This window comes from Rhipicephalus sanguineus, chromosome 7 (assembly GCF_013339695.2).
Source record: "Rhipicephalus sanguineus isolate Rsan-2018 chromosome 7, BIME_Rsan_1.4, whole genome shotgun sequence".
Classification (NCBI taxonomy): domain Eukaryota; kingdom Metazoa; phylum Arthropoda; class Arachnida; order Ixodida; family Ixodidae; genus Rhipicephalus; species Rhipicephalus sanguineus.
In genome coordinates this window covers 109,087,357-109,111,673 of record NC_051182.1, presented here as the reverse complement: position 1 = coordinate 109,111,673, position 24,317 = coordinate 109,087,357, and the positions used below count along the sequence as shown (strand labels likewise).

Genomic DNA, 24,317 nt, shown 5'->3' with positions numbered 1-24,317 from the left:
GTTCGTAGGCTGGGGCGAAGTCCCGCACCGTAACCCTAACCTTAGTTTCACAGGCGACTGCTACAGGCGTCGCTCGCGCGGAAGAGAAGTGTTCTTCCTCTTGTTCTTCGAGCGCCTTGATGATATTAACGCAAGCAAAACCTCATTTAGAATAGCCAACTGTAGCATGCGCACGCTCGCGCGCAGCTCGCGCTAAAGAGAAGTCTTCTTCCTCTTAATCTTCGAGTGGCTTGATAATGATAATAACGCAGGCAAAACCACATATAGCATAGCTAACTGTAGCATGCACACGCTCGCGCGAAAGAGAAGACTTTTTCCTCTTGTTCTTCGAGCGCCTTGATTATTATAATAATGCAGGCAAAACTACATATAACATAGCTAATTGTTGGATGCGGCGCTTGCTCCACTTCGGCGCGTGCTCTAGTTTGATAGGAAACCACTAGAGGGCACAACTGCGCGCTTCATCTCTCTTTCGACAGCCGTCAGTCAGTGCGCTTCGATACTAAGAACATGAACGAGGAAGCCAAGGCGGCGGAGCTGAGGGCTCGCAAGGCAGCAGCAGCGCGCCTCACCGCCAAGACCCTGCGGTGAGAGCTCGCGAGGCCACAGAGAGACGTCAGCGTCGTGCGGACACGAAGATGCAAGCCCACGAAGCCGAAGCAGCGCGGAAGCGGCGGCAAGAGAACCTCGAAAAGGTACGGGCGCGGGATGCAGCATCCAAGCACCGAAGGCGGTCACTACCTGAAGTTGGTGGCGCCGACGCGTGCTTCAAGCGCGATTTCCCCGACCACACGTTCGGCCACAGCAGCCAGGTCTGCGACCGCTTGTGGTTCGAACACAACCTGACCACGATCGCTACTACAACAACGTGTCGCGTCTTTATATGACAGTAGAGGAATTGTGCGGAGCATTCACGGTTTGCCGCATGATCTCCGAGCCAGCTCCTCAATATTCGCTTCGTGGATATGGCGTGATTGTTTTAGTAGACCAGTGGTCAGTAGTGGGATTTACCCAATTACTGTGGCACATAACCATTTATTATAGTTTTAGTTCGCCGGACAAGCAACGATTTTCTAAACATCTTCCCTGTTAAAAACATGGCTGATCCCTTTGTCATAGGAATCGGTATAACACGAAAGTGAAACGTGCCTTCACAGACACAGTTGCGCGTTTGTTGTGCATCGCTTCGGCACAAGGGCGAAGGAATGAATGCTAAAGCAACAAATTATAATGCCACGCGAAGAACGGCCAACAGCAAAAAAAAAATGCCCCCACCTCCCCGAAGGGAGTCGTGAGGAAATGCGAATGCATTTCTTGCGCCGAGAGAGGGTACCGTTGCCGTCAGACATTCGCCTTCACCGCCTTCACCGACTTTGTTCGCGCCCAGCCAGCGAACGGTCGAGAGTGAGGCGCGAGCGGACGGGAGAGTGGGGCGCCAGCGTTCTCGGCTCGGCTTTGGCGTTTCACAGCGGCGTCTCGAGCACACATTTCCAGATGTTCTTGAGAGGCGCCCAGCCAGTGAACGGTCGAGAGTGAGGCACGAGCGGACGGGAGAGTGGGGCGCAGGGAGGAGAGAGAGCGAACGGCGAGAGAAGGAGCGGCGAAGCACTGCACCTACCCCCTCCTACACTCTCTCGCACCACACGCTCCGGTGGCTAGGGGCCAGGAAGAGCGCGCGCGCCCGCAGCCGTTGCTATGGGAGAGGGCGCCGCGGACAACGCCGGACGCCTGACATAGCCCGACTAAGAAATCCATTCGCATTTAAAATTTGCCGCGTATCTGCTTGCTACGCTGAAAATCCCGCCGAAAGACGAGCGCTGCGTGAGATATCAGCGCCATCTGGCATGCGTCGGGAAACATGAGCTTGTACAGAGGGTTTCCTTCCTCCGTGGCAGGGGGCGTTCGTCGCCGTCTTGCATTTTCAACGCAGCCACATTTTAAGCGCAGCCGCGATTTTAAGCGCAGCTTAAGCACCCAGGGTCTTTAGAATTACGTATCTATGTATTTTCTGGTAAAGGAACACACTACCTAATACTTACGTAGTGATGCTGCGCCTCAGTTATGCGTAATGTTTGCTTTTTGATCGACAATGTACACAAGTATGAACCTACAAACCAGTTCAAGATGGCTGGCCCTTGGGCAAGTGGTTCAAGTTTTGCCGGGTGGCTGAAACGTGTGAGGGACAGACAAACAGGAAGACAGACAGACAGACCAAAATTTCTGTGTTTAAGTTCCCCAAGAAAGACTATCGTCTTTAAAAACTTGCAACGCGCTGCTCGAGGAGAACTGACGCACGGAGAGAACATATACAGGATGAGCACGAACTGTCCCAGCTCGACAATTAAGGTGCGCTGCTCAAACATAAAGAAGAAGGCACGAAACGAACGCACAAGTATACACAGAATGAGCGCGAACTGTCACAGATATAACTTATTTGTGTCTAAGAAGGGCGCTCCTTCCGCAAAATCGGCAGCTGCATAGAGCGAAGTGACCTTCGTGCTCTCTGGAATTTCAACACAAACTTGCGGTCAGAGCACAAGATGTATAACCACCACCCATAACGAGGTAAGCGCGCGCGCACGAGTGCCCACGCCCTGTGGAGGCGCGCGCGCATCACAACGTGCGGGACGACGACCTTTAAAGCGCACCCTTCGAGCCCTTCACGTCATCACGCTAGTGATAACTAAAAAACACTGAAGTGCCACCGGTCTCTGAGTACAGCAAACAACAAATTGTGTATATAAATAGCTCGCCGTTAGTATTCAGGGGAACGTGCCATTTGTGGCCGAGTCGTTTCGCACCGCGCGCTGCGGAGCGAGAGGTCGTTGGTTCGATTCCCGGTGACGGAACTTTTCCTTCTAGTTTTTTTTTTGTTTTTCATCTGTTAGTGCACATTTTACAATGTCATATCCGTGACGGAAATACGTCAGTGGTGCAATGGTGGACCGCGGCATAACCACTTTCGTGCTAAAATCACGATTCTCTCCGGAATCTAACAAACAAAATATGTGGTAGTCCGGTATTCAACCACAGAGCTACACCAAAGCTTGAAACTGCTTAGTACATATAGGCTACTGATTACTGACGTGATGGCACGACAACATCAAGTGCGATTGCGACGTTTACTAATTCAGTTGTAAAATTCTAACAAGCATTATATATGTGCTCCTATGACACAGCAAGCTAGAGTCAAGAGCCGCTCGTCACCGGAGGAATATAACGCCGACGATGACCAATATATAATCACAACGCTTCGCGAGCACTTCGTTTCTACAAAACTGACGGCTCTGCTCTAACGGGAGTGTTTACGTTATGTGGAACCATAAACTACCCATTTGTAGTTGACGTGCCCAGTAGCGCACGATCTGTACACAACTACTCAGTGTCGTCGATCCACAAGGTAACGCTCACGTTCATTCTTCGCATGAAATCCATTCCTACAATGCGTGCGATATGCCGGAGTGTCTTCGCTATAGTTACTAGTTAAAAAGTTTATTTCGCAATATTTGTTAATAATCGAGCTTGGCAGATCAGAGAAAAATTATCCTGACGTGCTTCATATGACTTACAACAATAGTGCGCCAGTTAGAGACACGTAGTGCCTACATTTTTAAATACTTTATGCATAGTTAACATACGCAGCCGCGACGCAGCATGAGACAAGAGGCCGCGAGGTTCAGCAAGCCCTGCTGAGGCCGCGACGTCACCAAGAACGGCAAAAGGAGTAACACGCCAGCATAGAGACGTCATCTGTAAAGCGTGACATCATAATGACGCCATCGATGGGCGAACTTTGTGGCGCATTCATAAAGCCTTTTCATGATGTCCTATGACAACGTCATCGCATCACAACGCTGCTTGGTCAAAAGATGATTTAATCGACTGATGACGTCAGCAAAATTTTATGCATGTCTCTCAGACTGCGCCTAGTTAAGTCTCCGAAAAATGAGGTACCCGATTTCATTTTCTACGGCATTACGAAGCAGGAAGCGCGCTTTCGCCATCAGTGTTTCAGAGAGTGTAACATGCTACAAAATTCTGTAATTCATGTGCTTTTTAATAGTAGACGCCTGCTTTACGCCACGTGAGCATATAAGAATTTGGCCTTAATAGTATTTCTGATACGCTTCCCCAATGTTAGCCACGTGTATTTTATGTCACCTGAATCACCTTTCAGACCAATGCGTGATGTTGAATAGTGTTTAGCTTCTTGCCGATTGCCAGAACTTTACTAGTACTTTGTCAAAAAAATGCCGCTTTCACGCTCTCTTCTTAGAGCTTCTGCATTGTTTAGTGCACGTCTCAAGGACAGTTTTCAAACTGAAGCAAAATCTAAGAGAGTTGATTTAAAGCGCACCCTTCGGGGAATCTCGGGGGTGATACTGTACACGCCTAAACACCTCCAAGCTCTGCATACAGCCAGCAGTAAATGGTGTATATAAATAGCTGGCCATTAGTATTGTAAAGAACGGATGGCGCGTAACCAAGTTGTCTAACACGGTGCGCTGAGGAGCGAGGGCTCGCAGTTTTGAATACTGGTGACGCGCTAAGGAATTTTTCTTCTGATTTATTTTTCTTTGTGGCTTTTATCTCTCTCTCTCTCTCTCTCTCTCTCTCTCTCTCTATATATATATATATATATATATATATATATATATATATATATATATATATATATATATATATATATATATATATATATATATATATATATGAGACATGACCGCGGCGGCGAAAACCAGCTGAGAGTGTCCTTATAACTGCTGTCGCAATAAAATATAAGTGGCCAAAGACACGTAAACGTCATTGCAGCGTTTAATGGGATAGGTTCTGGGGTACTGAGGTAAATCACGAGAGCTAATAAGGTTAGAACCTACACACGAACACTTCAAAGCATTCCGTCATTTGTTTCTCAGAGTAAGGCCAAAACTTCAAACGCAAATCTGTGTTCGCGAGTCATCCCCAATTAAGCTCTTGCAGAGATAACACCAAGGTGCTTTATGGGACCTCTACAAAACAGCATGTGCTCTACTCGTATATACACAGGTAGGAGGACTGTATGGGATCATCGATTTAAATTTCGTGACGAAAAGCTAGTACTAGTTACACAGCACATCACCCACTTTATATAAATAAATATACAGTGTCAAATATCGCGCTTACCGTTTCCGTCTCCTGGAGGTGCTGGCTGTTGATCTGAATAAAATAACAATAGCAATGAGATTTAGACCAAATACTTAGCAAGCCTAAACACAACAATCAGATTAAGAGTTCAATTTGCAAGGCGGTTGTTTTCTAATTGCGTTTGATTTGATTAATTGAACTTGCCTATAGTTATATACTTTCGAGTCATTGTTATACAAATGATCCAAGATTAGCCGCGTCGATATTTCAATAGCTATGCATATATATGTACCCTTTTAACATTTGATAGCTAACTTAATCATTAGGCAAACTTAGCTTTGAAAAGCAAACGTTCTCTTCACTTATTCTGCGTTTCCGCGAAGTGCCAGCATCTATTCAATGGAAACGTTAGGTTATGCTGCGGTAATATGTCATGCTCTTTTTGTACCCTGCGTATCCATCGTCTGTTATCAGCATTCCAGAATAAACAAATGCTTATTCAGCTATTAAGAAATCTTTGTAGGGTATATTTTGTTAAGCACCTGCTTTCATACTTTATGTGGCCCCTCGTCTGCTGGTACAAAGAAAGAATTATCAAAGAAAATGTAAACTACATTTGCACTGAGAATTGGATAGATTCTCGAATAATAAAGCACGCAATGAAAACTAGTGATGCGAGAACCCTTGCGAAAAAGCGTTAAACATTGCTTTATTTCTTTCTCCTTTCTCCTATTTCTTTCTCCTATTTCGTAAAGTTTTGCTCCTGTTGCAAAGCCCTGTTTTTGCAATACAAGGACTCATTCTCGTGATCGCCAACAATTGCACATGATGCAGTCGCAAAACATTGCATCGTAACAGAACAAAGTGCCCGAACAACTTCTCAGACACTGTACCATGTTTCGACGCCAGCACGCGAGGCCGTGCAGAAACAAGTCGACGAAATGCTAAGCGACGACATTACCCGCCATTCAAGAGACCGTTCTCCGCTCCCGTGGTGTCAGTGAAGAAGGATGGAACCCTACACCTATTCCACAACAGAATAGGAGTGCCTAAATATTATACGGGTGACATAAAATTTTCGCCCCTACCTCTACGGAAGGCAATTCGAATCTAAGTGGCCACCTCGCCTTTGGCTGGCCATCTAATTTGAAGCACCCTTCACGTCGCCTCAAACTTCAAGAAATTCAAAGCTGCCAAACTTGCCGATCGGGGCTTCTGCTTTTCTTATTTATGCTAGGCTTCTACCTTTAAGGTCTATGTAAAGTGTTCATCTTAAGGCCGCCCGAGTAAGTGCTGGTCACTCATCTAAATTAATTTTTAACCCAAAAACGGTACAGACCAACCACGTTCCTTTTAGACCTACCCAGAAAATCATGCTGGTGATGTGGTGTGTATGAACAAATGCGGTGCTTTATTGACTTTCTTGGTATGTGATTGAAGCGATATGTTATCAAAATGTTTTCTTTACAGAGTCCGACACAGTAATTAGTCTATTCTCTCTGCAGACTATCTCTATACATGTTGATCGCAATGTGTATTATGTAAGGTGCTTGCCCTGGCTCGTTTTGTGGCACTATTCACTGCTATATCACAGAAAATAATGAGTTAACCGCTTTGGTTCACTCTCTTCATGGCCGACACAGAAAATAGGGTACTAATACGAATTATAGGATACTAGTATCCTAACTAATAGGATACTAAATAGGATACTAATAGGATAAATAGGAAAATAGGAATAGGATACTTCTATTCTTGCATTGGGAAAACATACTACAAATCTGTGAGCAGTTCACCAGGTCCAGCGAAGTAGCCACTGCCATCATTACTTAATACTTGCCGCAGGTGATCATGAGTGAATAGTGCATGACACACTAATGAGTCCATTTCAATAGGGAGCGTAGACAACACACCAGCATGTGGACTGTGTAGCCACATACCACTGCTAAAACGGCAAGATTACTTCTGATATGTCTTGAACGCCTGCTTGAAAATATTTTAGCTTCAACATATTCTGCGCCTGATGCATATATACTTTCCTGACTTGGTTCTCATTGCTTATGCCGATACGCTACGTGCAGTACCGCCTAGTGCATACATATAAGGCATAGTCTACGTATCTTGTCTCACAAATCTGACGTAGTAAATCTCATCTAAAATCGCACCTGAAAGAGCGAGATCGGTAATGATGTCTTCAGCACTTTATCGCGTATATTTCCTATGCAATAGCTTGTCAACCTGAACTAAACTAGTGCAGCAGAACGAAGTTCAGCGTGTTTATTTTCGAGCCGCAGAGTAAAAAACTTGCGCTCACCATTTTCTCCTGTTCCCTCTTCTTTGGACGCTGCAATAAATATTTTACATGGAAACAATACCTTAGAAATGGAGCTCAAAGAAATGGTCGTTTGGGTTTTGAAACACTCAGCTGCAGTGTTATACTAATGTTGCCACTTATCATGTTTGCAGTTGCAGGCTACTCCTGAAGGACGACGTACACTGACGACGTACTTAACAACTGTGGCCTGCGACTTTTGTAGTGTGTTCTTTGTATTGTTACCCTACTATAAGCGCATCGCCAAGCCAACATGCACGATATAGCCTCTTTCTTCCTATTACTGGAACTCGCTAACTCTGATCATGAACAAAAGCGGGAACCCTTCAAAGTTGACTCTCTGATAGGAAATGTTTGGTAGAAATGTGAATACAGCTGAACAAAAATACTGCGTCATTTTATGGAAACATCATCAGCAGTATATTCTTCTTGGAAGGTTTCCCGATCTTAATGGCACATTTATAAGAGTATTTCCACAGTAGACAGAAAAATTCAGACATTCATTAAAGATTACTAAATGTCTGTTTTTTATTTACATTTAAAGGTTTATTTAGAAGTGGTACACTTTTTGAACAAAAAATTTATGGAACAAAAGCTGTGTGGAAATTCCTTTTATGCAAAGCATGCTTAAAGATCTTGAATATTCATTCGAACCAAAGCTCCAGAAAATAAAGCTATTTTAATTCTGTCATTTCATGTTGACTACGATTCCAGTGGAGTCGTAAAACAGTGCGCCGGACGAGTAGAACGCTTGATAATTTGAGGTCACCAGGGTAGAAGTAACCACATTATACTCAGAAGGTCAAGGAGAATAAATATATATGTGAGCTTAAAAAACTTGTAGTCAACAGGGCTCTTGTTAATCAGAACTGTACACACGGTGTTAGCAAGAGTCATCGGCGACTCATTGGCACTTAAGAAAACAAACAATTGCTACGGGGAAGTCGTAAAACTTTTTTGGGGGGGTTCCTTCAAGGTGTTACGACATGGCTCTACGTAGACATATAAGTAGAACCCTCGTTTGAGCGACAGATGATAGCGTGACACCAGGCTTATGTGATGACGGCCGCAACCAATATATCAAATTGTGAACTCACGATGGCAGAGTAAGCCTGTACAGGGCATTACGCAACTGAAAGGGTTGCGGTGTGCGTTATGAAAGCTGTTTAATATTTGCTTCTGATGTATCGTTATGGCAACTGTCCTTATGCAAACGTAGGTTACCAGAGTGGGGCGCATGTTTTGCAGTGAAATGGCTAATCTGAACGAACAGGAGCTTAATTTAGGATCTGTGGTAGTAAGGAAATAAATGGTATATGTAAGACTTCACCATCAATGCTGCGTAGTTTGTAGTAGTATCGCACGTTTTTGCTGCACTGTGGACTAGTTGCCTTGATAATACGAAAAGAAATTATAATCGAGATAGACGTATGGAGCGCCCCTAATAAAATTATCGAGTACAAAAGACTAGGAGTATACCACTTTTGCGAAATATTCTCACAAACAATTGGTTAAGGTCTTCATAATTTCCTATATTGTTATCTTGCAGAGTTATGACATTGGCGACATTAACGGCCACAATTATCAATATTCCGGTCAAATACTTAGAGATACCAAACTCACTATTATATAAATCTCTTGAGGGGCGAAAGCAAAGTTCGTCTATACAAAATGGACAGCACACGCCACCATGTGATGTACGTTCCTCCTTATCTGTAGCCACACACTTTCAGTTGATAGAATCAACTGTCACCAGCATTTCATAATATAACGGCCCAAGTACATGATTGCACAGAGTGCATTGAGTGCACAGTCTAAGAACTGCGGGAAGGCGGGGACTGTTGCATCACGGAAAATTTCAGTGCAAACATCAGGGTGTGGTACAAGCTGAACATTTCTTGTCTTCTATATTTTCGGAGCATGCGATTTAGAAGGTGTACCACGCCGGTTCTTTCTTGAAGTGTCTGATGTACAATAAAGCTCTAACATATTCATTAGCTACCAATTGAATCTGACTTCAAATATTCGCAACAGGTTCATCAATGTCGCCATGTTAATATTTAATGATTTATGATCAATACAGTGCACTGTACTTACGTTCATTTTTCGTTCCTTCTCCATTTGACCCTGAAAAAGCACCATGAGCCAACAAAATACCGAAATAAGGTTACATACAATGCAAATTATTAATGCTGCTGAGAATCAAACGTATTTATTCGTGCTCCGCTGAGGCGAGGTGTACGGTGCGAGAAAACTAAACATTTCAAAAAAAAAAAATTCGGCAGATCTCACGTACCGCGGGAGTCGATGTTATGCGAAGCATGCGGCGGGAAGGTGACTAGGGCGTAATTTTTTTACTGAGGGAGATGTTACCAAATGACGCTAAAGATATGTATAAATTGTATACGCACGCATATAACGCACATACTATTCCAATAGCTATAGCACCACCGGTACCGATGCTGGATCTAACCGAACAAGCATTCACACAACAACCGCTATCTTGGCTTCTTTTTACTTTATTCAAAAAAGTTTTTAAAATCACAACTTGACTGTTAGCAGACGTTATTTCTTAGCTGTCCTTCTTTTCCATCCCATACATTACCTATGACTCAATATTGTTTTTTTCTGGTCTGCTTACTGCCATATGCATTTAACGTACTGCCAAGGTAAGCTCTCTGATTTAGCCTTGCTTTTAACTGCCTGCGTCATTTCTGCTACTATTTACGTACCTCTAGTTCACATGAATTTACTGTTATGTAAAAGCGACGTTGAGAGCAAACATATATTAAACAAGTCGCGCCTGGCGTATACAGAAACAAAAATTCTGCTTACTGTTAATTAAAATCGCGAAATTGAGTTTCCATTGCAATAACACAATTTAGGAGCCTTTTTAAACATTTTAGCAAAATTATTCCAGAAACACTCTTATAGTGTCCCAACGAGCCGTTTTACGCTATTGTCTGTAGTTACTTAATTTAATTCGTATAGCTATTAGGAGTTACCCGCCGCGGTGGGCTAGTGGTTATGGTACTTGACTGCTGACCCGATGGTCGCGGCGGTCGCATTCTCATCGAGGGAAAATGCTAGACATCCGTGCGCTTATATTTAGGTTTGAGATCATCAGCTGGTCAAAATATGCGGAGCCCTTCATTACAGCGTCTCTCATAATCATATCGTGGCTTTGGGTCGTCAAATGCAACAATCATTATTAGCTCTTTGGGGTGCTGCCTGTATCGTGTTTCTATGCCTAATCGGTGCTCTTGATACGCAACCGCTTTTCTATATTGCTTAGATATATTTGTTTTCCTTGACTAGGCTTCCCTGAATTTTATTACTGTAACTAATCACGAGGGAATCGGAGCTATAAGTGGCATTAGTCTGAATAGTGGCGGTGTCCTGTGGCGCTTTGTGCCACTGCACAATACGTCTGAATCGTTTCTGGGCGGCACATATTCTTGGTGACGTACACCTGTCCGGTGATCCATTATTGCGAAAATCGTAATAGGTTTACGGGCGAGGTAGAACTCCACAGTGGTATTTGCACTATCGTGCGGAGGCTTCTTACTGAAGTTCTTATGATTACATGGCGACCCGCTAGCTGGCCGGCAAGCAAAGCAACGACTCCCATCAGTTACAAAAGCGACAATCAAAAAGTTATATCATCGAAGAGTATCAAGTGCTGTCATGTTAAGCAGCTAAAGCAACACCAATAAGTTGTTTCGGAATGGAACTAATATACCTTGAGCAAGAAGTACAAAACTTTTGACATACTAACACACATTCATTCAAATGAAAGAAAATTGGTTTTAGGTAATACATTTTCAAGCGAACGTTTTCGTGCATAGGCATTTAGTGCTGCGTTAAATAGATATATAATAACAATTTTTTATATGTACTACATATAACAAATTTATTTAAGATACTTCGATACTAAGATAGAATTGAACTGTGTCGTATCGGATACAATCAGTGTTGTAGTATCTTGTATCCTACCGCGATACAATTTCAAAGTATCTTTGCCCAGCCCTGACCCAGGCAAAAGCATTAGAGGTCTCATCAAACGCAAAATGTGATCGGCGGCGTCGGCGTCAACGCGAGAGACCAAAAAAATGTTCTCTTGATGACGTCATCCTGTGTCATCATCAATGTGTCCAAAGTTGTCAAAGTTTGTGACGTCATCATAACGTCATAACGAAGTCACATGATAACATCACATCAAATGGTCGCTTCGTCAAAGATGGGCCGATTCTGGAGGCCCTGCAAAACCACGTGAGGTACATAAAATTTCCAATGCCTCTGGTCCCGGAGGCAGCGTCAAACCACGTTGGGTGCAGAACTGCAGAAACTGCAGTTGTGCAGAGAGAAATAATAAGCAAAACTAAATAAGATTTCTTGTTGGCGCTGGGATTTGAAACCGCGTCGCCACATCCGAAGGCGAGTAGCTTGACCATTAGCCCACATGCCATGCTTGCCTAATGTCAACTGGACTGAAACATACGAATGCATTCGAGCGGCGATGCAAAAAAAAAAAAAACAATTGCGAAGCAGTACATATGGTGTAGGCGCTTCTTTGAAATATTTCGTGTTGGCGCATTAAAAGCAACCTGCTGGACACCGCGTAAGGTCCATTTCAGGAATTGTGCATTTCAGGAAAATCGCGACTCCGGAAAATTTATTTCCTAACAGCGTTTCTTTGATCGTGTGACGGTCCTTTCTTTGGTTCTTTCCAGATGTCTAAGAACGCTAGAAAGAACGCGAACGATGTCATGCGGATTCAGGCCGCGAACGGTGTTCTGGGGCGGCCACAACCTGTAACAGCCCTTTCTTGGACAGCGGGACATACACGTCTCGCTTTATGGTCCTGTTTTGAACGCTGTAGCTCCTTAAGGGAGCTCGCGCAACGACATCCAAGCCACTAACTCCATCTAATGAGCATGCTAAACATCAATTACGTAGTTTCATGATATTTCTGCTAGGTAAAGGCACGCTAGTCTAGGAGCACGTTTTGTTTTTTCGTGCCCGAATTTCAGTTTTTGTGGCTAATTTAGACCAAACAAAAATGTCGGGTGAGTAGATCTCGTGTGTATTGCACTGCCATAACCCCTTAGCAAAACACACCAGCTTTTTCTGATAAGAATTCACAGATAAACTCCACGTGTTTTACAAAAAGCAGTCTGGTTCAAGTGCTCCATGTTAGGCTGTGTACAGCGACGGCGTGGGGGCTGTTAGGTCCATAGTGATTGCATGGTTTTACAGCTGAGCTTTTCAGCTTTTCATGATGCCATGTGGCAACGTCAGAAAAGTGTCAGCACCATGAACCGGCACGCACTGTGTTCGTTCTCTTCTTCATCTTCTGCATCGACCCCACAACGCATGTGACGATTTGCTCCGCGTGGGATGTACTAACTCTCATGGGCGAAAGAAGAGTACAGAGAGAAAGAGAAGAAAAAAAAAGATCGAAAGAAAGAGAAAGACAAAATATTGATAGAAAGAAAGAGAAAGAGAGACATAGCGAGATAGAAAGGGAAGAAAGCAAAAAAGGTAGAAAGACAGAATGAAACAGACGGAGAGAGAAATATATAGAAAGAAATGGACACAAGAAAAGTGATATAAAAACGAGAGAGCAAGCATAATCGTGTATAGTATAGCATACCAAGGGGTGGGAAACGGAAGTGAGGGTCACCAGATGAGAGGGTATTGTTACGTTGCGGGGTTGTGGGGTTTTCCTTGGGAAGAACCACACCGCTCGGCTGCTGGGTACGAACTGCTTTATTGCCAAAAAACGGCGCCTGCTCGCGAAGGCGCGGTCCGTGCGCGGCGTCCCTCGTGAAGGGAAAACGTAACCCAATCTGCCTAGTCGCTCTGGCCGCGCGGCTGAGTGACCGGAAGCCGGTGCTTGCGAGTCCCGGAGCGGCGGCACGCCTATTTGCCGGGAGCGGCAGTGCGTCGCCTGTAGAACATCACATCCCTCCCCTGTTAGATGGAGTCCCCGTAGCGGTCTGGGGGCTGGCGATGTCGTTGCGGACGTGATGCCTTTGTCGTGTCCGGCTGCGTCGCTGGTTGTTGTGGCCCTGTCTCTTCTGTTAGGCTGAATCCTGATGAAACAGGGGAATCTGCTGGTGGATCCAGCATGTACGGGGCCGGCACGGTAGCTTGCCGAGTTGTTGCGAGTTGCTCTCCGTGCTCGCTTTCTATGCGGCTTTCCGCCTGACTCTTCTCGACACCGGGTTTTATGTGGTCTAGGTGCCTTCGAAACGTTCCCGTTTCACATTTAATCATCCAAGACCTGTGTCCGAGCCTCTCCGTCACCGTTCCCTCCATCCATGCAGGGCTGCCGATGAAATTCCGGATGAATACTGACTGCCCCACAGAAATTTCCCTCGCGGAGTTGCACCCCCTGGTGTTCGACGGTGTTTCCTCAGGCGGCTGGGGCTGGAGTTTTGTGAGCGCGGTGACCATGTCGCGCCCGAACATTAATGCGGCTGGTGTTTTTCCCGTTGCTGTTGATACGGTGCTGTGCTGCTTAAGTAGGAACCGCGCCAGCCTGCATGCAAACGTTCCTGTTTGGTTCTTGGCTAACGCCTGTTTTGTTTCGGACACCATCCTCTCTGCCTGACCATTAGTGGTGGGATGGTAGGGGGCGCTTGTGACATGTGGAACCCCGTTCTTCTTTAAAAACTCCTCAAATTCTGAGGAAACAAAAGACGGGCCATTGTCCGTCACTAGCTTTTTGGGGAGCCCAAACGTTGCGAAAAGGTTTCGCATTTCCTCGATCAATGTGGTAGTCTGGATGTTGCGCATACAGCGCACTTCCAGCCACTTGGTGTACGCATCGACCACCACTAGCAACATCCTCCCCTCCACAGGGCCAGCAAAGTCCGCATGAATGGTGTGCCAAAGTTTCGTTGCGCGCTCCCACTGAGGCATAGGTGCCTTGCCTGGTGCCTTTTGGTGCTGGCGACATATTACACAGTTCCTTGCCACCTCTTCAATATCGCTGTCAACACCTGGCCACCAAAAGTAACTTCTAGCGCAGGCTTTCATGGCGACAATTCCTCTGTGGTTTTCGTGGGCCAGGCCCAACACGCACTTTCTCGCTTTTGCAGGAATGACCACCCTACAGCCCCTAATAAGGCAGCCCTCCTGAATAGAAAGTTCGGCCCCGAGCTTTCTGTATGCTGCAAACTCTTCATTGGCAAGCTTGCGCAGTTCACCGCTTCCGACAGCTGCTTTCACTCGAGACAACACTGGGTCTTGTCGGGTCATTTCAGCAAGTTGGTTTGGTGCTAGTTCAAAGCTTGGCGTGGAAACCAACATGAGCACGTCTCCTGGCGGATAAGGCTCATCGACCTGTGCTGGCAGCGGGAGTCTGCTGAGAGCGTCTGCGTTTTGGTGTTTTCGGCCTGGTCTGTACACCAAATTGTAATCATAGGTGGCTAGCTTGACGCACCAGCGAGTCATTCTAGGCGATAGTACCGACGGCACTTGTTTCTTTTCGCCCATGATACCAATCAGTGGTTGATGGTCTGTCATTATAGTTACGTGCCGACCAGCGATGTACTTGTGAAAATGGCTGACACCGTATACTATCGCCAATCCTTCTTTGTCAAGCTGGGAATAGTTCTTTTCCGCGCTTCCCAATGTTCGCGAAGCGAATGCCATGGGTGCCTCTCGGCCAAGAGCGTCTTCCTGAGCCAGCACCGCACCGATACCGTACGGTGACGCGTCTACGGACAAAAGAAGGGGCTTGGTTTCATCGTAATGAGCCAGTACTGTGCAAGTGCGGTCCATATGTTTCAGTTCCTCGAAGGCGGTTTCGTGCTCCGATTTCCAGTTCCAGGGCGTATTTTTCTCTAACAGTTTGTACAGCTTGGCTGCGACATTTGCCCTGTTCCTTAAAAAGCGGTCGTAAAAAGATATCAACCCAAGAAAAGCTCGGAGAGATGTTCTGTCAGTTGGTTGTGGTGCCCGAAGTATGGCCTCGATTTTGCTCTCGGTGGCGTGCACCCCATTGGCGTCAATTCGGTGTCCCAGGAATTCGACTGACGTGATGCCAAAGTGGCACTTATCCTTCTTGAGGCGTAGGCCTCTCTCGCTTAGCCTTGTTAAAACTTGGTCAAGACGATGTGCGTGCTCAGAAGCATCTTTCCCGCTGGTAATAATATCATCAAGGTAAACACTCACCCCGGGAATTCCGGCCAGTGTTACCTCCATCATACGCTGGAAGATGGCAGGTGCGGCGGATACTCCGAACGGGAGCCGATTCACTTTAAACAGTCCCTTGGTCGTGTTCACCGTGAGGAGCGCTGCTGTTTCGTCGTCGACTTTCAGCTGTTGGTAGGCTTGGTACAAATCCAACGTCGAGAAGAGAGTTCCGCCGCGCAAATTCGCGAACACCTCCGCTGTAGTTGGAAGAGGGTAGGAGGCCTTCTTCGCCGCTGCGTTAACAGTGCTCCTGTAGTCACCACACACACGCAATGTTCCATCATTTTTCCGAACGAGGACCAGCGGTGTCGCCCAGTTGGAATGCTGTATCGGTGAGAGGATGCCCTGATGTTGCAGGCGATCAAGTTCATCTTCTATAGGCCCCTGCAGGGCAAGAGGCACAGGACGAGCCTTACAAAACTTGGGGCGTGCGTCTTCTTCCAATTCCAGGTGAATCAAGGGGCCTGTGTAGCCGTCAATGTCCTCTCTGAACACGTCTGGGTGTCGTGAGATGACTTCCCTGATCTCATTTTCTGGATGTTCCAAATGGTTGATTCCGTGGACCTGGATATGGAGAGGCGCGAACCAGTCCCTTCCCAAGAGGTTGCATCCCGCTCCTTTCATCACCAGCAACGGTAGCACGCAATCGTCTGACTTAAACTTCACCCGAACATGTGCGGTTCCCAGAACACGCAGTTCTTCTCCCGACCAAGTGCGCAAGTCGAGTGGCTCCCTTGAAAGTTGGGGGGCGTTCCTTGGCCACGCTTTGTGGTAGGTCTCCTCGCTTATCAGGGAGCGTGCGGCACCCGTGTCAACTTCAAATTGCAGGGATTTTCGCTCTACTTTCACGTCTACCAGGAACTTGGGGCAGTGTGTGCGCCCATTTACTGCATGCAGCTCGTACATGGGATCACTGCTTACAGTTTCGTCATACGGTAGGGGGTTGACACTGTGCGTTTGTTGCCTGGTGTGTGTGCGTGCTTCCTTTTCTTGCTTCTTGCGTGCAATGCAGGCGTCTCCGATATGGCCCACTTTGGCGCAAAAACGGCACTCTGCTGTTTTGAATTTGCACGTCGAAGGGTCGTGCCAGCCATCACATCGGTAGCAACGGCGTCGTGAAGGCGTTTTTTTGTCTTCTTGCTTGTTGGGAGTAGCCTTGTTGATCTCTCCGGAGTTCGTTGCCGCTTTGATTCCCCGCTGCTGCCTTGACGCACTCTCCGCTGATAGGGCTATATCCAAAGCACGTTGGAAGGTCAGCTCCTTTTCTGCAAAGAGGCGCTGTTGGAGATGTTCGTCGCGGATGCCGCAAACGAATCTGTCTCGCAGCATTACGTCCTGTGGCAGCATTGTTGGGTTCCGTTGTGAAACGGGCTCTTGACTTCCCCCTGACGATATCGATGTTGCAGGCGTAGCCGCTAGCACACCGAAGTTGCAGTCCACTCTCAAACTCTTGAGGGCTGCGACATAGCTGCTTATCGATTCGCCGGGGTTTTGGTCTCTTCGCTGGAACACGTACCGGCCGTAAAGCTCCGATGGTCTCGGATCGAAATGCCGCTGGAGAAGTGTGACCAGCTCGCTGAAGCTGACCTCTCCAGGGGTTTTCGGCGCGACCAGCGCACACGCAGTCTCGAAAGTGTCCGCGCCGCATAGCGTGAGGAGGAGGGCCCGTTTCTTCTCTTCGTTGCTGATGTCGTTCGCCACAAAGTAGAAGTTGACGCGCTGGATCCATGACGCCCAGGACTTTCCCGAGAAGGGCTCGATGGCGCCGTACATTCCTCCTGTAGCCATGGCACGTAACCTCGAAGCTGCGCTCGCTTCACAACTCCTGCCTCGTCGCCAGTGTTACGTTGCGGGGTTGTGGGGTTTTCCTTGGGAAGAACCACACCGCTCGGCTGCTGGGTACGAACTGCTTTATTGCCAAAAAACGGCGCCTGCTCGCGAAGGCGCGGTCCGTGCGCGGCGTCCCTCGTGAAGGGAAAACGTACCCCAATCTGCCTAGTCGCTCTGGCCGCGCGGCTGAGTGACCGGAAGCCGGTGCTTGCGAGTCCCGGAGCGGCGGCACGCCTATTTGCCGGGAGCGGCAGTGCGTCGCCTGTACAACATCACAGGTATAGCATGGCGTAACCTTCTATAGTATAGTGTAGCAAGGTGTGGGAAAGGAAGTGAGGGTTAGGAGGAAGGACATGAGGACGGCAACACCACCAGCTCTGCTGCTTTCTCATTCTTCGCACCGCTAGTGCGTTAGTGCCCAAATTTTTTTTGTAAAGATAAAGAGGCTTCTCACTGTTGAGGAAGCACTTGAGTATTTTGGAGCTTGCCAAAGAATTCTAACAATAGTGACGTCCGTGTACCGAATGAGCATTGGTTCTCCGGATATACTCGCCACACGAACTTGACTGAAACGCGACGGTGGTGCCGCTGGTGTTCAACTAGCAAAAAGAAAGTGCCTGCGAAGTACATGTACATTTTGTGTAGCGTTCCGCTATGTGAAATTTCTTTCCACCAATTCACAAGGCAACATAAATGTTTCAGCTGGACAGCGGGATATATAGGCGGGCCATATAGAGGGACTTGATGAAAGTGGCCTAAGTGGACAGTGGGACATATGGTTCTCACTTTTTTTCTCGCAACCAAACGCTTCTCAAATTTCCAATCGCCTTTCTTGGAAACACGCAACAAAAAATGTTTTTACACGATAACATTTGTTTTGTTATTGTGTCCACCAAAGGGTTAAAAGTGAACGCTCAAGTTAGCAGGGAGCATTGCGTAATGCGAACGAGACAAAATAAAGAAAGAAAAAAAGACAGAAAGAAGGAAAAGAAAGACACAAAAAAAGGAAAAAGAAAGAAACCAAGCAAGAAGAAAAGAAAAAAAGAAAGGAAGAAAGCAAGAAAGAAAGAAAGAAAGAAGGAAGAAAGGAAGAAAGAACGAAAGAAAGAAAGAACGAAAAAGAAAAAGAAAAGAAAAGAAAAAAAGCAGTACGCCGGCCACGGCCACGCCAAGCTTCATTTACCCCCATACAGGGGATAACGAATGCCTCATGAGTTCTTTTCTACAGGTTTTTAGATGCGAAGTATCTTAAGGCGGAGCTCAATCCGGTGGTGGTGGTGGTGGTGGTGTGCGGCGTGACCACCCTTACTGCGCATACCCTCTCCCCTCCCCTCTCCACTTTCCCTCTCCACTTTCCATCTCCACTTCCCCTCTCCACTTTCCCTCTCCCCCTCTCCACTTTCCTTCTCCCCTTCCCCTCTACACTTTCCCTCTCCACTTTCCTTCTCCCCTTCCCCTCTCCACTTTCCCTCTCCACTTTCTCTCTCCCCCCTCTCCACTTTCCCTCTCCCCTCCCCCTCCCCCTTTCCACTCTTCCTCTGAAACGCGGGCTAGACATGCCGAAATTCTCTCCTGCGCAACGCCGCGATGAGCTCGAGCGCATGCGCGTCCCCTCCCCTTCTCTATCCTCTCCCACCCTGCCCCCCTCTCGCCCGCCTGTCGACCGCGTTCACCGCTCGCCCTGTGAGAATTAACGGCCAGGCTAGATGGAAGATACGACGCGCGTAGCGTCCCTCTTCGCGTTCCACGACGCGAGGTCGGTAGCATGCCCAACGAACGCCAACGGAACGCGATCGTGCAAGTGCTCCGGCTTCGCATCGCCTCATGGTCCCCTTTAGCGGGAGATGGTGTAATTTTTATTCATCTGTCTTGAGATAATGCATTATATACTTCGGACGTCATTGCACTTTCTCTCCTTACGGAGTGCAGACTATTCAACGCGGAAATTCGGGCTAGTTGGTGGGTGTGGAACTTGTGTATCTTAGCGGACGCAGTGCAACAAACACAAGAGAAAGGAACACGTAGACAGGACGGGCGCTAGACATCATCTGACAATTTACTAACACAAAAATGATGAAAATACGAAACGATGAAAACGAAGAGAACATTTTCATCGTTTTTGTGTCAGAAAATTTTCAGTTGATGTCTAGCGCCCGTCCTGTCTACGTGTTCATTTCTCTTGTGTTTGTTCCGCTGAGCTCGCGAAGATGCACAAGTTCCTTACGGAATGTTTGCAGGGGCTTAAGCGGTATGTTGAAATAATTATACTACAAACAAATACCACAAGTGCGCTTGAGAGTGAATTTGAAGCCCCTTACAGCAACTCAGAATTGTGCTTCCTGTGATTGTTAGCAAAATAATATCCTTATAATACTAGAAGCTACAAAGTAGAAGTTACCGTGTTAAAATAGCAGCACAAGAGAGAGAGAGAGAGAGAGAGAGAGAAATAGATGAAAAATAAACGCAGGGAGGTTAACCTGGCGCGAGTGACCGGTTTGATACCCTGCACAGGGGTGGGGATATAGGGGTCGGAAAGAGGACAGAGAGAGAGTGAGATAAAATGAAAACGAAAAAAAACGCACACATGCACACACACGCAAGACGTTCCAGTCAGAGCCGTTCTGAGAGACCAGTTGAACGCAGAAAGAAAACACTCACCTCCCGTGGATACATCTTCCGATTGATCAGCTGTTTCAATAAATAAAAACATTTAAAAAGTTGTCCTGTGGATAACGCTAAGTCGTTATACTTATATTGGTCATTTGAAATACAAACATAAAGAAAAGCACTCACCTCCCGCGGGCGCTTCTTCTTCCGTTGGTTCTCCTGTTCGAATATATAAAAAAGTTTAAAAGTTGTCCTGTGTGTATCATTGAGTCATTATATTCATATTTGTCCAATGAAATGCTGCGTCTGTTGTGGAGTTTGCTGTCGCTTATTTTAAAGAAACCGCAAATGCCCATGCGCACTTGTCTCATGCGCACTCCGGTGGCGTTTTTGAGTACCTAAAGACGCTATGTTCCGCAGAGTACACAGGGGCAGAAGTTCTGCACAAGCGCATTATGCGAAAGGTGGGGCACTTGAGTACGTAACGCCCTAACAGGCGCACAACACACTGTGCTAAAACTGGCTAATGGATCTACAGCGTGTTCTTTTAAGATAATCCAAGTTTTTATAGAAGTCTTATGACACTAATGATCCTGCAATTTTTGCAAACGTACTCAATGTCGTGGCAGAAATACTTTACAACAACTAAATCGAAAATGATGCCTAATTATGAAAAGGTCGCTGCTATTTTTCTAGCTATTGCTTTGGCGGCAGTTTTTTTATATTGTAGAGTTGTAGTGCGTGCCAATTTACAGCGTACCCATTCTTTAAACATCATGAAAGTTACACGTATTTTGAGATATTAATAATCAAAATGAAAGGTTGATATTGAAACTGATAGCTCCCGGCGCATAGGCAACGCGATCAGTCTTGTCCGTCAGACTAGTGCTACCTTACACAAGTTTGTCAAGAAATTTGAATAAAGGCGCGTTGCGGCCCTCTCTCTTCTTGAAAAGCGGCAAGTCGTTGCAATTGCACCAGCGTACCTTCTTACTTTTGCGCGTGGTGTTTGGCGCTTGTCTGGTTCTGTTGAGACATGACAAAGAAATTGGCCGCATATCTGCGTGCTTCGCTTGAAATGTCGTCTAAAGACGATAGAAGAGGCGCTGCGTGAGATATGGACGCCATCTGGCAATACGTCGGGAAACATGAGTGCTGTGTTGCGGGCTGGTAGTCCCGGCGCAGCAGCAGGCGAAGACCGGCGGTGACGAACGCGACCGGCGGGTACGCCAGCCAGCCCGAACACGCGGTTTGGCGCGAAGCGCTGAAGCAGAAGAAACGTCCGCACTCAACGATTACTCTCCACACACGCTTTTATTTACACGTCGCCTGGGTAAAACAGGAATGCCAGAGCGGCGCCCCATGGCATTCGTACAGTGCAATACAGAACCAAAACCGAAACACAACAGTGAGCTCGTGCAGAGGGCACGGAGGAAGTCAAGTTTCAGCGCAGCTTAAGAAACTAGGGTCTTTATAATTACGTATGTATGCATTTTCTATTAAAGGAACGCACCACCTAATACTTACCTAGTGACGTTGCGCATCAGATATGCGTAATGTTTGCTTTTTGATCGACAATGTACACAAGTATGAACCTAGTCACCCGTTCAAGATGGCTGACCTTTGGGCAAGTGGTTCAACTTTGGCCAAGTGGCTGAATTGAGTGACGTGCCGACAAACAGAAAGACAGACAGACAGACCGAAATTTCGCCATTTAAGTATCCCAAGAAAGACTCGTCTTTAAAAATTCGGCACATACCACGTACTGTGGGAATCGAAGTAACGTGAAGCATGCGGCGGGAAGGTGACTGCGTCGTAATTTTTTTACATTGGGCGAGACATTACGAGATGCCGCTAAAGATAGGCGCAAATGGAATAAGTGCAAACATATGTTGCAGAGTCGCACACGTGTTATATAACCAGTTGTTTACAGTTGCGTAACGATGCCAACAGCAACATACGTATTACCAACACCAGTCGCCGTAAGCCGATATGTAGTGCGTTTTTTTGTCCGTTATGATAAAGAACGCAAGCACGTTTCACGAATTCGTGTGCATGTGTGGAAGTGGTTCTTGACTGTCCCCACGTAGATGGCGGTGAGCGCAATGTCTTTGATATTTTGATGGATGTGCGCAACGCCGAGCTCGCCGGTTCCGCTGCTTGTCTGCCTGTGTTCAGTGTCTGGCGGCCGGCAAAGTGGGATGCGGCCTACGTTGAAGTTGCGCATCGCTGTGTTCTTATATATGCCCAAGCTGCCGCACGTGCAATGAAGCCGCTTGCAGTGGACGACACATTGGAATCCCGTGATTGTAGTGGGCCTATCGCTCCAGGTCTCAGAAAGTGCTAACACGCCAATTTCCTTGTGCAGAGCGTCTTTTTGGAGGTCGTACATGTGCGCGCGCACAGGCTGTACGTTGAGAGCGGCGAGTATGGGTGATTGTGCCGGTTGCGGCACAGAATGAAGGCGGTAGCCCGGTTGAAGACAGTGTCTAGAGCTGTACTGTCCACTTCAACTGTCCACGTTTTTCGGTGTGCTTCTACCTAATGTTTGAAAGACGAACATAAAAGCCTAACTCGACATCCTGCTGTAATGTCCAGAGGCCTGCTTGCTAGCCGGGTAATTTCAACGAAAACTTGTATGTCGATACAGCCGGTGACATGTCAGAACCTGAATTCACCCTTTGCGTTGGTGAGCCCTGGAAAAGGCTACATAAACAAACTTCAGTGGATGGCGCTTATCGTATGGGAAGAATTCCTGGGGGCCTTTGTGACATATATAGTTATGGCGTTTGCTTGCGCAAGGAGAAACTGCCCTCTTAAACGAGGTATTTTTCTGGCGTATGTCGTGGTGGCTCGCAGTTCCACGGGCTCCGATTTCAATTATATTGAGCGTGTGCGGTAGTGACGTGCTTCGTTCAGGCTGGGATGACAATGCCTACCATGGAAGATGGAAATCCAAGCCACAGTCGCAAGAGAGTGCATGCAGTGTACCACAACATGTCCATGTTTTCATTAAAGCGGCCGTCACTTGCGTTGATGTTGTCCGTGATCATGTAAGGCTTGCCGATACTCAAGTAAATTGACGCCCACAGGCTACCCATGTCGCTTGCGTTCATATAGGCCACCTTGGTCAGGGCATCCCTGTGCACCTGCTCGTTCTTATAGTCAGTTGTGTTATCACATGTGCGACGACATAACACGCATTCCGCAGCGTCGAGGCAACGTGCGTTACAGCAGTCGGCATCCGCATTGCTTTAGTACAGCCGTGTAGCGTCAGGGTACTTAGCAGCGGCTTCTTCGCGCATCACATAGCGGCTATTGCATCCCGCCGCTGAGGTGCGGGAGTTGGCCTTGATTGACGCGGAAGTGCGATGAAGAACGTAGATTTATTTACAATATGAGCATTAATAAAATAGGATGAGAAGACTGCAGATAAACATGGTTTCGGCCGGCAGCATCTCGTACGCTGCGGACCACGGCCAGGAGAACACACCCGGCTTTCGATGGTTGTGCTTCTTATAAAGCTTTCCCATACGTCACTTCCAGCCAATCAAGAACTGGGGCGCGATGATGTCAGGTTCGTCCAATTGGCAGTCTCAAACAGGTGGCGTCACTTTCGGCCAATGGGAGACCCAGAGCCTTGTTGCCGGTGGACTGCCCTCTTTCGTGTAAGAGCGCGCGCCTAGAGATGCAATGCCTCCTTGCATCATGTTGCATCCCGGTGAGGCCATCGTCCCAGGATCGATGAACGTGGAATACGAACCACCTCGGCTCTGGCGCGAAGGCGTCGCTCTGGGGATGACTCACACTCCCTTGCCTCTGTGGGAATGCCGCACTTATCCGCTGAAAAGCTGGATGCTGCAACGGTGCGCAGTTCGTATCTAACAGCTCCTCCTCGCCCCGGAAGTTCGGAATGGCCGGTGAACACAATTCGCTGGCCATGAAGAACGGAGGTGAAGCCTGTAGCCCACTGGCGGCGACCGTTGTTCGATGACTTCCTTGACCCACGTCCTGGACAAAGTGTGTCAAACAAACAAAACAACAAAGCGCTGCTCCATGCGCAAGCGCAGGCCCTTGACCTTTGACTCGCCAGGCTTATACATTTTCAAAATCAACAGTGTCTTTATTCTTAATTTTGACACAAAAATTCGAACAACCCTTCAAAACAGCTTTCCATTTTTCCTCAAATGCCGACAAGGTCCGCATGCCATTGTCGTTG

General features: G+C 47.0%; 1 protein-coding gene across 1 annotated transcript in view; it reads right to left on the bottom strand.

Annotated features, from left to right (window-relative positions):
- Positions 1–20,175, bottom strand: part of LOC119399735 (uncharacterized) — a 58,121-nt gene extending 37,946 nt beyond the window's left edge. The window contains exons 1-4 of the mRNA XM_037666572.2: positions 20,150–20,175; positions 9,551–9,580; positions 7,436–7,465; positions 5,164–5,196 (exon numbers count right to left, since the gene is read on the bottom strand). Coding sequence (XP_037522500.2) covers positions 5,164–5,196; positions 7,436–7,465; positions 9,551–9,580; positions 20,150–20,164 — 108 coding nt within the window. The 5' untranslated portion in view covers positions 20,165–20,175. The remainder of the gene's footprint in view (positions 1–5,163; positions 5,197–7,435; positions 7,466–9,550; positions 9,581–20,149) is intronic.
- Positions 20,176–24,317: the final 4,142 nt, after the last annotated feature.